At 40.4% G+C, this 14,431-nt stretch overlaps 1 protein-coding gene across 2 annotated transcripts in view; it reads left to right on the top strand.

Annotated features, from left to right (window-relative positions):
* Window positions 1-28: 28 nt before the first annotated feature.
* Window positions 29-14,431, top strand: part of rai14 (retinoic acid induced 14) — a 52,571-nt gene continuing 38,168 nt past the window's right edge. For both annotated transcript variants that reach the window (XM_049603779.1, XM_049603780.1), the window contains exons 1-2: window positions 29-306; window positions 2,255-2,336. In XM_049603779.1, the coding sequence (XP_049459736.1) occupies window positions 2,301-2,336 (36 nt within the window). In that variant the 5' untranslated portion in view covers window positions 29-306; window positions 2,255-2,300. The remainder of the gene's footprint in view (window positions 307-2,254; window positions 2,337-14,431) is intronic.

A 14,431-nucleotide genomic window follows, 5' to 3' on the forward strand; every position in this document is an offset into this window, starting at 1 on the left:
GTCACGAGAGCACAGGGGGAGTGACGTCACTTTCCTAAACCGGGCAACAGCCGTTGAGTAGAGAGTCCCGAGCAGAGAGACACACAGGCAAAGAGTCCGTGAACAACTTTTAATGTATGCGGGCCAGTGTGTCGGGGCGCACTGTTTCCTCCCTCCTTTATGCATCCTCCTGCTCGACTTAGCTCAACCACGGTTCGCTGTTTCCTCACCGGCTCCGTAGCTCGTCCGTTTTTGGCTCAAAAAGCGGTTGTGTGTCAGTTTCTTTTATGTGTCCAGCCCTCTCCTGCGACTCCAGCACAGAACCGGGTAAGTGCGTCCGGTAATTTCATATCATGTTAGCTGTTGTCGGCTGAAATAATGGGTGGTTATTGTCACAAAAGCCTCACAACTAGGTATTTTTAAGTGTCAGTGTTAAGTTAAACGCGTTCAGCTCCTGTTACAAAGAGTCCAGGCTGACTGTTTGTGTATTATGATGCACGGCGCGCGCGTTTGATAGCCTACTTTGTGCTAAACGAGCTGCAGCCGTGTTTGAGCATGTATTCAACTTCCATTGTTTGAGGGGCAGTGTCCAAATACTCAGGTAGCTACTTTCTAAAATGTGAACTCAACTGCTTGTTGGCATCAATTCGTGCTACAATGGAAACTTTGACAATGGGTTCAGTGGTTAAGTTTGCTGCCCAACAGTGGGACCACAACTGTGTTTGATTGCTCACTTTCAAACTGGCGTCCAATACCTTTAGAGGTGTTCACAATCCATTACCACTTATTGTCGTTTTCAACACATTTGCCATTGATAAGCTGCTGATATATTACAGAAAAATTGCCTTATGGATTTAGGCAAATGAATGTTAATCTGGTTGGCTTGAAAGCTGCCAGAGGAGCCCAGACATGGCTTTCCTTGATGCACCCACCTACAGCACACCCCTCTAATACATCAGTATCCACCCACCTAAAGAGTCTTTGAACTTAAAATTACTTTGTGTGCTCACATTTAGATATCCATTTAGGACCTTGTTTGTGCATGTATTCATTCATAACTTCCACTGTTTAAGGGGCAGTTTGCAAATACCCAGATAGCTACTTTATAAAATGTGGTCTGAACTGATTGTTGGTAGCAGGTGATTTAATCCGTGCTCCTATAGAAACTTTGACAATGGGCTCACTGGTTAAGTTTGCTGCCCAACAGTGAGACCACAGCTGTGCTTGATTGCTCTGCTCATTTTTTTTTTAAATTAGCTTCGATAACTCTGTGTTCACAATCCACTACCACTTATTAATTGTTGCCATTCATGGGCTGCTGATATCTTACGGAAAAACTGCCAAATGAATGTGTCAGGCAAATGTATATTAATCTTGTTGGCTTACATGCTGCCAGAGGAGCCCAGACATGGCTGTCCTTGATGCACCCACCTACAGTACACCTCTAATACATCAGTATCCACCCACGTAAAGACTCTTTAAACTTAAAATGACTCCTTCTAACTTGTGCATTGTGTCTTCAAATCCTTATGAGCGCTTACATTTTAAATATTATCCCTTCATTGCAAAGAGGCTCAAATAGCTTACGTGGTTCTCTGTGTTGAAACACAAGCAGACACAGGGGAACCTGGGTATAATGATGATGAAGTCATACTAATTTCACTGGAATGCTCCCGGTGATACTTTGGGAGTAAATCACTGACGGTCATTTCAGGCATGAAAAACTGGAAATTGCCAGAGGTGGTTAAGGCACAAAAATGCTGTCACCAGACATCCCCCAAGGGCTCTGCGGTGATTTAAAACATCCTTACAGGAAACAATACAAAGCTAGATACTATTTCCAGCAACAGGTTTAAATTAGAATTGCATGTGGTAAAGTCCGTTCCTCAAAGTACCCATTGATTTGAGAGGATTCGTTGAATGTACAAGTGATTTGGGTTTGTTACAGCTGGAGTACAGAGTGCTGTGATCAAACTCATTATCATCATTACTCATTGTTTTTGTCGCCTACTGTAGTACTAGAAGTCGTGCTGCTGGTGAGGCTTTCATAAACGGTGTATTTTAGTCTTTATAAGGAAAATTAATTAAGGCTGTGGATTGTTCTTACCATAAATCGCTGCTTCTGCACAGCACAGTCTCATACCGACTGCAGCCTGGGTGGATAAAGTGTCACCAATCAGGAAGTTTGTCTTATAGAAACACTAAATCACATTTGAAATGGAGGCAAACATCACCGAGGCTGAGTTTAAACATCTGCGCCTTTTTTCCTTCACAGCCTTGACTGAGTGATTGAGTGAGTGACTGCATGGACCGGACTGAACATGAAGAGCCTCAAAGCGAAGTTTAGGAAAACCGATGTAAGTACTGTAGCATGTGTTCATGGCTGTGTGAAGCTTGTGTACATACAACCATGTGTGCACATGTGTATGTCTGCATGGCTGAGTCAGCGTCTGTGTATGCATGGCTTGAGCAGTTGCGGATAATTAATGGTGGAGTTTCTCAGTCCTGGGGTCCCTAGCAGCCCACTGCTTGTTGATATTTTGCTATTTCAGAAAAAATAAATAAGACTAGAAAAATAACTAAATAGATTTTAATCATGTCTGGGTAATCCATTTAGAGCTTCCTCCAGGCTCTTATAAACAGAAAAAGTATGCCATGCTCAATTTCACATGACAACTTGTCAGCTGTAATTGTAGGTGTCATGAGACTCTAAGGACCTAAAAACAGGGTCATGAGCTTGAGAAACCATGATTTATGGAGTTAGCGATACGACGCAGACTATTAAACAGACATGTTGAGTCACTGTGAGAGGAGTCTGTGAATGTGATGCAAGTTTTTTTGAGTAATCCTACAAACACCACAAACATCCACAGATACTCTGCACTGCTCCAGATAAGGATTTGATCCCGCTGACTATGAATCAGTCTTTAGGGAGTAATTTCTACGTGTTGGTTCAGTCATTCATTCGATCACAGTCTGAGATACACTCACAGGAAGTGAGGCGTCTCCACAGCGTCTGACTCATCTGTTGTCACGGTGACCGTAATGACACAGAGCCAAACGCCAGACAGGAAAAAGCTGGAGGGTTGCTGGATGAATAGGATAAGTTTTAGGGGATGGAGGGAGTGTCAGAAGTAGGCGACTGGAGAAAAGAATGCCTACCAAATGAGATACATAGTTTATGTAGAGTTTCCATGAGATTAGGAGTGTGTGGCAGGGCAGGAGGGTGAGCTCTGGTTAAATGGCATGTTCTGGTGAGAGACAGACTGTCCTACAGAGGAGGAATTAGGTGGAGTACATCCCTGCTTTTACTCAATTATAGACACAGTCACTACATGGCATGACTAGCGCATGGATTTGTGGAGAGCAAGATCTCTGTTGAGTTAAACGTCTGTAAAAGGAGCACAGATACAAACATATGTAAACAGAAAATGGGGAAAAACAATTTAACCCGAGGGTCTGATTTAAATCTTTAACAGCCTGCAATTTTACATGCCTAATATTTGTAAATTATTGCAAATTCAGTCAGCTATGTGGGGGAGTACAATAGTGTCCATTGTTCTCGCAAATGTTGAGCCCAGCATTGGGGAGCAAGGTCACAGTAGTTCCTCCTTAGTGTGTAAAACGGATAGTGGCTGTCTCACCTTTACTGGGTGTTTTCCAGTCAAAACCCGTATCGTTACAGTAAGAGTTGTTCACTGTTTGAGATGGATGCTTTTGGAGTGGAATGCTTGTCCTCACTGAAATAGCCAGTCGTAGGCGGCATGAGAGAAGAAAGGGAAGAGCAGTGGATGTGAATGTTGCTTAGAAACACGACTGAAGCCATTTGCAGTCATGCATGCCTTTGCAGACCTCACACCCACCCACATTGTTGCACTTTGATGGCTGATGATTTTTAGGTTTTTCTGTCTTTAATTGTAATGCATCTTGGTTTTTGTACCTGTGCATGGATATGATACTGGAAACAGGTGAACTGTTGGTACACAAACACTTTTGATTGATGATTGAAGTGTCAGTAATGAGGCATTATTATTTTGCCGAAGACAATTGCATTATTTAATAACTGATCTGACTACAAAAACATGTTTATTTCTCTTTTAAAGCACATCTAACCAACTATATTCTAAGTTTGGAATATTTTTCTCTGGAGCAGTTTTGTGTTTGTGTCTTTTACTTAAAAAAAATCCATTGATATACTTAAAAAAACAAGCAACTTTCAGTACATTTATTTTTTATGCAAAGGAATTCTGGGTAAAGCAGTGCCAGCACTGTAGTGCATTGGTGATTAAAATTAATGGTCATGGTTAAGATATGCAGAGAAATGTTTCACAAGCCAGCATGTTTATCCTCAGAGCCAATAGTCATTCCTTTACTTTTTATAGAAACCCTGAACACCCTTAATAGAAAGAAAATATCTCCTTGGTGCTATTTTGGGCCGTGTGTGTCAGTGACAGATTTCTCAGGAATGTTCCCCCCCCCAAAATCCAAAACCAGACCCTCATCTTTTTTTTTTTTTTTTTCAACAAAATAACAGAAACATAATGCCTTCATAAATAGCTTTACTATGAAGTAAAGACATTTCCAGATAGTGTGTAATGGAATCTGTGTTTCAGTGTCAAATCTGTACTAACTGCTCCACTTTGGGGATCTACCCCCAGCCCGGAGACGTGAGTGCATCAGGCAGCCAAACCTTTACTCACACACCTCTCCGGCATGAGGCCTAAATAAGGTAGAAAGATTGAAAGCGGGACTGAAAGAGAGAATAAGATGTGTTATCACTGTAATGTGATACAGGCAGTATAAGGGCTAAATGTTAAGCTGCATGATATGACCTGATGATAAACCTTGATTGTGGATAATTCAAATTCATGGATGGTTCACAGTTTCAATAGATTTTTATGCCTCTGCGCCTGCAACAGCTGTAGCCAGAGGTGCTGTGTTTTCAGCTTGTTCATCCATCTGTCTGTACCATTCTGGTAAATGTTTTATCTCAGGAACTCTTGGCATTAACGTCCACTTGTACTCAAGGATGAACTGATAGGATTTTTGCGGTCAAAGGTCAAGGTCATTAATGACCTCATATAACATGTTTTTGGCCAGAACTCATGAATTCATATGCTTATAATGACAGAATTCCGTCCAACTGTCAAATAGGATAAATAGGTGACACTTAATATCCAAAAGGACAAAGGTCAACTTGATGTTTTCTGGCCATTATTTAACGCCATAACTCACAGAAGGGGAGACATTTGGTCAAATACTAAACTGTAGACGCTAATCCTGGGTGCTTACCTTGAAACTTTGGTGATTGTATAGATCTTCTGTACTGCCAGGGTTGAAGGTGTGTGTGAATCATCCACGTTTGCCCAAAAAATGCACTTAGGCTTCTAACTTTTTATTCAATTCCTTCAAAGTCTTCACTATATTAACATATATGAGTCTGGACAGATGTCTGTGTAAATTGCTGTTTCAGAGAAGTTTGCTTAGAGGGCTTTCTGCCATAAAAGAATTTCTTTGTTAAAGTCAGCAAAAAAATCGTGGTTTGGGTTAAAATGTATACATTTTTTGCCAGAAAGCGCTTTCTCAAACTTTTCCCATGTGCAAGTAAACTGCAGCTTGACTAGTTGACGGAGGCATACAACAGCGAGGCGGTAAATTCTAGTTTTGAAACACCACGATATAATTAAAACACATGCATAAAATAGACTCTATTATTCATCAACCACACCTACCATTTTAATTCACACCTTGCATTTGAATATAAAGTTTAAAATCCACTTCACACTTACTTTGCACTTTCCCTCACATATGGGGCTTAAAGGTATAGTGTGTACGGTTTAGTGGCATCTGCTGTTGTGGTTGCATACCTGAAACTTCTCCCATCTGCCAAGTATGTAGGAGAAAAACAGTGATCAACACGAAAACGCCAGTGGTATGTATCTAGAGCCGGTGTTTGCTTTGTCCGATCGGGGCTACTGTAGAACACTATGGCGGACTCCTTGGAAAAGGTCCCACCCCATATGTGATGTAAATGGCTCATTTTAAGGTAGACTCAGGTGATTGTAAACTAATGAAAACATAGCTTTGAATATTATATACCATTTCTGCCAAGAGATGCCTCTAAATCCTACACACTGGACCTTTAGTCCCTCATTTTTCAAGAATTCAGATGGTGGGAGTTTTGTCTGTCAGTTTCACTTTGGTTCTCTTTGTTCCATCTATATGTTAATATTTATGACTGTTTGATAGGTTACTGTTATATATCTTCTTTATTATTGTATGTGAGTAAGCTTTTGTGCCTTATTTCCTCCAGGATAAAAGTGGAAAGTTTATGTATGTGACATAATGGTATGCTGTGTAAAAATCTAACTTTATAGGTACTTAGAGAATATTGAGTGTAAGGTAAATTTATCACCTTGCCCAGTGCTACACTTTGTCGTGGGGTGCTGTATTATTGATTAGGCTGCTGTACCAGATTGTGTAAGCCACAGAACGAAAGGCGATTATTAGCGATAGGAGTACGTGCAGGTCAGGTTGTGTGAAGATTATCAGTGTGGATTTCTAAGACTATACACACACTCATACAGAGAAAAAGCACCCATTGTACTGTCCTGGTGGGGGTAGTTTTTGTACTGGGATAATTGAGGCAGTGGGCTGCAGAGTGCAAACTTCATTGTCAGACTGTCTTTGATATGCATTGAAATGAAACTGGTATTTAAAATAGTGCATGGATAACTTTAACTTCCTTACATTTGTTGCTCTTTGAGAAGCTTAAAATGCATCATCTTCTTTTAGATATGGCATAAACAGACTTTTCTTACCACACTTGAGGTATGCTTGTAATTATTTTTCAATCTTCCTGCATATTTTATTGTCATGTGAAACCATGTTCGGCTTCAGAAATACCATGCAAACTATCTTAAAACTGTACAGACAGCAGACTCAGCAGAATGTGTCACCAGGTTAAGTAGATCGGCTTTCTCAAATACTGCCCTGTGAATGCACTGTAAGGCTAAGTAGTGTGAAAACTGCGCCTACGCTTAAGGTGCTCGTGCATTTCTAACCTTGATATGAAACAGCTTTATTGCTGCACAAAAAAGATTAGTAGAGAACTGAATGTGTGATTTTTCTCACAGACTGTACTGTGGAGGTAATAAGTGTTTTTTCTGCACTGGGACCATCATGGCTGTGTTGGTTCCTGATTTTTTTTTTTTTCCACATTCAACTTGTCCATCAAAATTCTGTGCATGCCAGTACCTAACAGGGAGTCACACCAGTGTTGGTTTATCAGCAGGTGTGTAGTTATGCAAAGTCAAAGTGAATCAGAGGAATTCTTTCAAGTGTGTATATATGTGTGTGTGTGTGTGTGTGTGTGTGTGTGTGTGTGTCTCCATGTATGTGGGTGTTCTGAAATGTTTGAATGTCTGTCTACCAGACTTGGTGTCTACATTTGAGTGTTGTCTCTGTTTGTCTGTGTCTGCCTGAGTGTGTCCCTTGAATATATCATTGATTCGTTTGTGGATCATCTCAGCTAAGCCTATTTTGGCCAAACATTCAGTATAATGAGGGAGGTTCTGTGTGTGTGTGTGTGTGTGTGTGTGTGTGTGTGTGTGTGTGAGCAGTGTTCAAGACAAGCAGACGCTGTAATCTGGTTTCTGGGAATAGGGCTGGCAATCAGCCACAGGGAGACTTAAAGGCATTTTGCTCCAGCCATGTCTGAACAATCGGCTGTCAGAGATGGTTTTGTTGTGACCTGTGATGATAATGTCAGTAAGAATGTTTATCTTTGTTGTGTTAAGTGTAACAACCCTTATGTATTTAATGTTATATCAGAATACAAGAAGATCTAGCTTGGTTAAGTATTACTAGGGCTGAATGTTAGGCTTGAGCCATAACTATCTTTTTTATACATTTCGCTAGGGTATACAATATAAGATTGTTTTTCTGTTTATAAAAAAAAAAAGTAAAAGCTGAGCTACTGTTGATTGAAGTCATTGTAGCATGTGTGTCACTGTCAAAGCTACAATGCTGTGTTTCCAAGCAATTACCCTACAGATAGAAATGTATGTCCTTCCTGCTGGAGGGCCCAAAGACACTAGTTGCCACGGCAGATACTGACATATCAGTGGGCTAAATGATGTGATGATGTGTTGGATAAAATCATGTGGCTAAAAAACTGCTTTTGAAGTTGAATAAGTCATTTCAAATAAAAATAAAGTTATATGTGGCAATACTCCCAGACAGGGGCAGAGGCATTTTTCGCTTTTACTAGTCCTGTAACGTTATCCCCACTACTCACCGTCACCATCTTTCTTAGCTCAACTGCTTGTTCCACCAGTAGACACTGACCTCTGGTGGCTCATCCTGTGTACTACAGTACAATACATCTCTTCAATACAGCATTTCTGTATTAGTTTAGTAGAAGCATTTTTTAAGATATTGAAAATCATACCTTTCTAAATAATCTGGCATACCATAATACCTTGATACTGCCCAAGCCCTACTGGGTATTGCTTGAAACTTTTCAATACTATTGCAAATAGCATGTCTGAGTTTCAGTACTAATGCCAAAATGTTTACTTTACTTTACTTTGTGAAATATAAACTTCTCAAATAATCAGGTGTACAAGAACGTTGCTGGTCTAAAGCTGACAAAATTTTGACTTTGAAGATACAGTTGGTAACTTTTCTGAAATAACTTTTTGTCATATTTGCTGAAACTGTCACTACGGTCTGAAAAAAAGTACATGAGCCTGTGGAAAAAAATCACGTCCCTCCTCCCTCCTACCTTCTGAAGGCATTGGCTTGAATCAGCTGCGACGCATAGAAAACAACCGATCAGAGCCGAGGACTTTCTGACGCAGCCGTCAGTTACTACTGGTGAACTGCGGTCAAACTGTCAAACTAGGCAGCACTGATCAGACATGAATCGAGATTTTGTAACTGCATTGCCTATTTCTTGTTTTCAGAAGAACATTTTAGTGTACTGTTTAGCTGTAAAATTAGAAAGTTTGTGACTCAGCCGCCATGTGTGAAACAGTCGAGAAACGCGTTAAGCACTGCCCACCGGTCGGAGCAAATTTCTCATTTTACATCTAAACAGTACATTACGATATGCTTCTTACAAAAATTAAGGTAAGTTATAGGCAATGCAGTAAGAGAATGTTGATTCATATTTAATCAGTGCTGCCTGGTTCGACAGTTTGACCACAGATCACGGCCGTGATTGACATGATTGATAGCTGCGTTAGAGACTCCTTGGCTATGATTGGTTGTTTTTGTTCACATATGACAAGGCCATTAGAAGTGCTACAAGGCAATAGAGTAGGCAGAGGAGTATGATTTTTTTTTTTTATATATTTAGTGCTGTGTTCGTGACACTTTCAGCAAATATAAAAAAGGTATTTTTAGCGAATGTAACTTATGATCACAAACTGTCTGATCAAAGAATAACTTAACAAGACCACAGATCTAACAAACTCTTGGCTCAAGCTTTTGGTATTTGGTTGAGAACAAGACTTTGAAGTTTGATAACTGGCCCTAAATAGTACTCTGTAATATTGTACATAGACTAAAACAATGCAACCCATTCTATAACATAGAAAATCAATCTACAAACACAAGTTTTTTTCTTGAAACAACCTTAATTGTAGAAAAACAGTCATGCGTAATTAGTGTGAGGAATCTTAATTAAATCTTGCGGTGTGCGTCGACCTTTGAGACATCATTAACGGCTCCAACCCTGCTGTTTGAGCATAGCTGCTCTAAATTAGTTAATTTGCTTACACTGTTATCTTACCCTTACCCCCTTACTACCATCCCCCCCAAGCACATTACTCACTGGCTGTGCTGTTGTGAGCACACATGCATGCACATACTACACACATACACAGTCTGTGCTGGTTATTATGTGTGTACTCTATTGTTGACAGTGGTTCTAGTATAAAACCCTCACCCAGCCCTTCATACTGTCACACTACTTAAACCTGCTCCCCCAGCTGCTAGACTATAAGCAGGATTACTCGAGGCTTTAACACACACTTTCCCATCCATGTGCATAGACTGGTATCTACAGCATATGCGCAGACACACACACACCCTCCCCTTATCAGCCAGTCTCTCTGAGTCTAATTGATGTGTGGATTATACTGTCTCCTCTCACTCCACACAGCTGTTTCATGGCTCCAATTCATCTCAGCTACAAGACATTGCAGACTAGACTGTACATTTACTGTTTGCTGTAATTTTTGGCACTTATTAAAATGTATAGAATCTGAATTTAGCCCTGTAAATACTGGAGGAATGTCGTCCCTCTTATCAGGAGTTATAAAAGTGTCTGCTGTGTTAACTGGAGCGGCACAGCGAAGACGGTCACATGCTGATCATCTGAAGATTTCTAAAAAATGTGCACTGTGTGGTTACAAACATTAGACCATAATATTTCCCCTCTCTCTTAGTACGTTGACGAAAAAATGTTACACCCTACTTTTTCCATGAGAGTTGAAACATACTGCAGTCACAATATATAAAATCATTATAGAGTTGCAATAATGCAGCAGCCCTTCAATTAGAGAAGCTTTCTTTTAACTGAAGCACAGCCACTTGGCTCTGTTTGATTTGGCCCAGTCGGACTCGGTTTGGCATGGAATGGTTTGTTCTGGCTGGGTGTAGTGAAAGGGTATTAGTGCTGGTAGTGACAGTAAAACCTCAGGGACGGCCCAGCATTAATCTGGCAGAGGAGGCGGAGGAAGGGTGGATGTGCGTGTTTGTCAGTTGTCAGCAGGAGATAGTGAAGCAGTCCAAAGGATAACTACAGTATGGGCCTGTTTACACTGAATGTTATATTCAAATATGCAGTGTCTCCAGATTCTGTCTGCATCCAGCATAGTGTCAACATTGATGTAAAAATACATATGTTGCGAATGCAGAGAAGGTGACATGGGTTCACAGCACTTACGAGTTGGATTAAATCATGATTGTCAGGATGAGCAACCCACCAGCCTGTCACACACATGTTATGCTGTGGCTTGGATTTAGAGCTGACATGATGAGTGGATTAATCAGCGAGTCAATCGACATGAAATTAATCTGTAATAATATTTGATAATTGATAGTTTTAGCCTTTTAAGCACCAAGCTCCCACCTTGTCCAATATATTGATTTGTTGCTTTCTCTGTCTGGTTTTGGACTGTTGTTTTGAGAAAACTGAACATATGACGATGTGATTTGAAGACGAGGATAGAAATTTTTCACTGTTTTCTGACAACCAAATGATAAATAAGAAAAATAGCCAGCAGATTAAATGGTAGTGAAAATAATCATTAGGTGCAGCCATACTCAAGGTTCCCCCGACCCACGGTATGAACAGAAGTAGAGCTGAAACGATTAGTCAGTTTACTGATTGTTGATTGACAGACTAGTTTGATGACTGATTCATAATTTTAGTCATTTTTCAAGCAGAAATTACAAATATTGTCTGGATCCAGCCTCTGGAAAGTGGCAGTTTGGTGTGCTTTTCTGTTTAATATTATAAACTGAATGTCTTGGAGTTTTGGACCACTGGTCGGAGACTATAAGATATTTGAAAACATTGTCTTGGGCCTTAAGAAATTGTGTTGAATGTTATATTCTCTAGACCAGACAATTGATTGACAGTAATAACAGTTGGTTACAGTCCTTAACAGAAAAAAAACTGCCTGACTTTTCAAATATCTATTTTCTTTTTTTTTGGTTAAAGATGCATGGGGCGCTGGCACTATCCACTATGCTACCAACGCCCCCAAATATCTATTTTCAATTAGAAAAAAATGGAAAATTAAACTAATATAATGTTATACAGACTATTATGGTCTCATCAGGTGCGCTTAGCCTTTGGCAGTAACCTGTAATCATCTCAGCACAGTGTGACATTACATTATTACTGGATAAAAATACATGACTCTTAAGCTACTCAACTGCTTCATGGGGTACATTCAGAAGTAGAGCAGTCCTTGTCATGAGTTCAGTAGGTCAATCTTGACATGAGGCATAAGCACAAATGTTATACATGTCTCCTTTTATCTCAATGATTTTCCTAGTGTCACTTACAGTAGCTTCCTGTATGCAGTACGCTGATGATTAGGCCACATACTGGAATGCTGGCCACGGTTAGTTGTTGATTGCACTAGCCTCTGTGGTCATTATCCTAAAGCTGTATTTTTGACCCCAAGGGTCTCTAAATGAATGTTAAAAAACACAGTCTTGAACTAGTTTAGATTAATCCAAGGACAGGCCGAGGAAAATGGCTTAGAGTCTGTTTAAACATGGATCCAATTAAAGCAGGAACTGCCCATGGGATCTCTTTATTCCTTATCGCCTGTGTACATGGACTACAGATGTATGGCCAGAAAACCTGCTCGTCAGCAAATAAAGCACCGTGCAGGGTAAAAGCAGGCGGGTGTAATCCTTGTGTCTGTGCATGTGTTTGCATGCTCATTTATGTGTGGGTGTTTGTGTATGGGCTTGGTTGTTGTCTGGTGTGGGTGTGAGGACATGATGCAAGGTGCTTTATGTTTATGTTTGTGTATTTTTTGTTTAGGAGAATTAGTTTGTGAAAGTATACTTATCAGTGTGAATTTAAAGTGTGGCTCTACATGCAGTATAGCATGACTCACTAGGCTATCCTTTGACATGGTTCAGAATTACATGTAGATGAAGTAATGGTGCAAGACATCACTAATCACTGATAATGATGACGGGACCAGAGAGATAGACAAAAGAAAATAAGGTGGATAAGTGGAGCTGAGTTGAAAGGTTGTGGAAAGAGGGAGGAGTTGTAAAGAATAATACAAGAAAGACAAAGATGAAGGAATAATGAGGAGCAAGAATCGGATTAAGGAGGAGAGACTGAAGATGATGGGGAAGAAAGTGAGCAGGAGCGAAACCCTAAATGTGAACGAGAAGGACAGCCTGACTCCCCGCCCGCAGTCGGGTTGAGACTGGTTGTTTAGTTTGGCCCGCGCCGAACAACTGGAACAATATTCATGCGAGGAGATGGATGGAGGGAGGGTTAGACTCAGTTCACCTGAATCAACTCTGAGAACTTTGCCTCATGAAGGACTTGGCATTGCACCGCTTGATTTGCAGTGTACTTCCGAGAGCTGTTATTGCTCACAAACGTGTTTTGAGTTCTGTCTAATGATTTAAGTGATGTCAGTGACGGACAGTTTTATGGCTACAGCTTTAAAGTAGACTCGCCAGACAAACACTGTTTCTTGTTTCAGACATTTCCGCCCCAAAATTTGTCCTTGGAGTTCAACAGAATGATAAATGAGACTGTGTAACTTGTATATTTTTTGTTTGACTCTACTCTGACTCTTTGTACGCTAATGTCTTGTGCATGAACCCTATCCTGACCGAAGTAAGGGATACAGTATATTTTTGCCCTACTCCACTGATTTTATGAACAACCCTCAAGCGTAATGAGGCTGGTTGCTTTCCAAGTCCAGCAGTGTTTATTTATAGGGCAGGAAAGGCTATTTGTGTAAGGAGGAAGTGTTGTACGAGGGTTATTTTTTACTGGCGGTTTTCTCGCATCTATAAATGTCTCATGCTGGAGTTCTGCATCAATCTTTCAGCTTTAAAATAAGTACATTTGATGAAGATAGTTGTGTAATTAGTTGTATGTAAAGAGTTTTAGTTGTAAGATCATGTACATGTAGTGGGCTTGTTTTTTTTGTTTTTGTTTTGTGCCAGCCATAAACTATTTAGATAAATGGATAACCACCATGACGTACCCCATTTTTTGTGGACTGCCATTTTGAAGCTTTAAGTTTGGCATTTTGGCTGTCAGCATCTTGGATTTCTGGAGCCAGATGTGAACACCTTTGGATGAGAGGGTGGAGCAGTGGAGGAACAAGGGGTGGATCTGGCTCAGAGCCTGAGGACACTACTTGCAGACAGCCTGTCACTCAGAGTGGCCACTCCCTTAATTATGATTTGATTTAAGCCTTGATAAAATGTAATCATGTGAGTAATTAAAAACCTCTACAATTGTCAGTATGGAGCCAGCCTCAAGTCGCCGTTTGAGGAACTGCAGTTTTTAGCACTTGCGGGTTGGCTCCATTTTTCAGCCCTGGTGGTTGCTGCTTGGTGGCAGCCTGTGATGCAATTAGCAAAACACAGCATATACTTTCGATTGTCGCAATTCAATTACTAGAATCATGGTGGCCTCACAGTATTCCTGTAACTGCACAAAATGTTTATGAGAGAAATACAAGAAAAGCAGTAAAATAAGAGGTAATGCCAGCAGTCAGAGGGAAATGACCACTAATGGGTTTTTTAATCTTTGACAGTGAAGTGAAGTGAAGAGAAGGTTAGGGGGGGCTGATGGGTGACTTGATGACAAGTTTGTTTTCCTCTCTGTTTAGTCTTAATGTACATACCCTGTCATCAGTGGAAGGACTGAGAAAGA

This window comes from Epinephelus fuscoguttatus, linkage group LG18, assembly GCF_011397635.1.
Source record: "Epinephelus fuscoguttatus linkage group LG18, E.fuscoguttatus.final_Chr_v1".
Classification (NCBI taxonomy): domain Eukaryota; kingdom Metazoa; phylum Chordata; class Actinopteri; order Perciformes; family Serranidae; genus Epinephelus; species Epinephelus fuscoguttatus.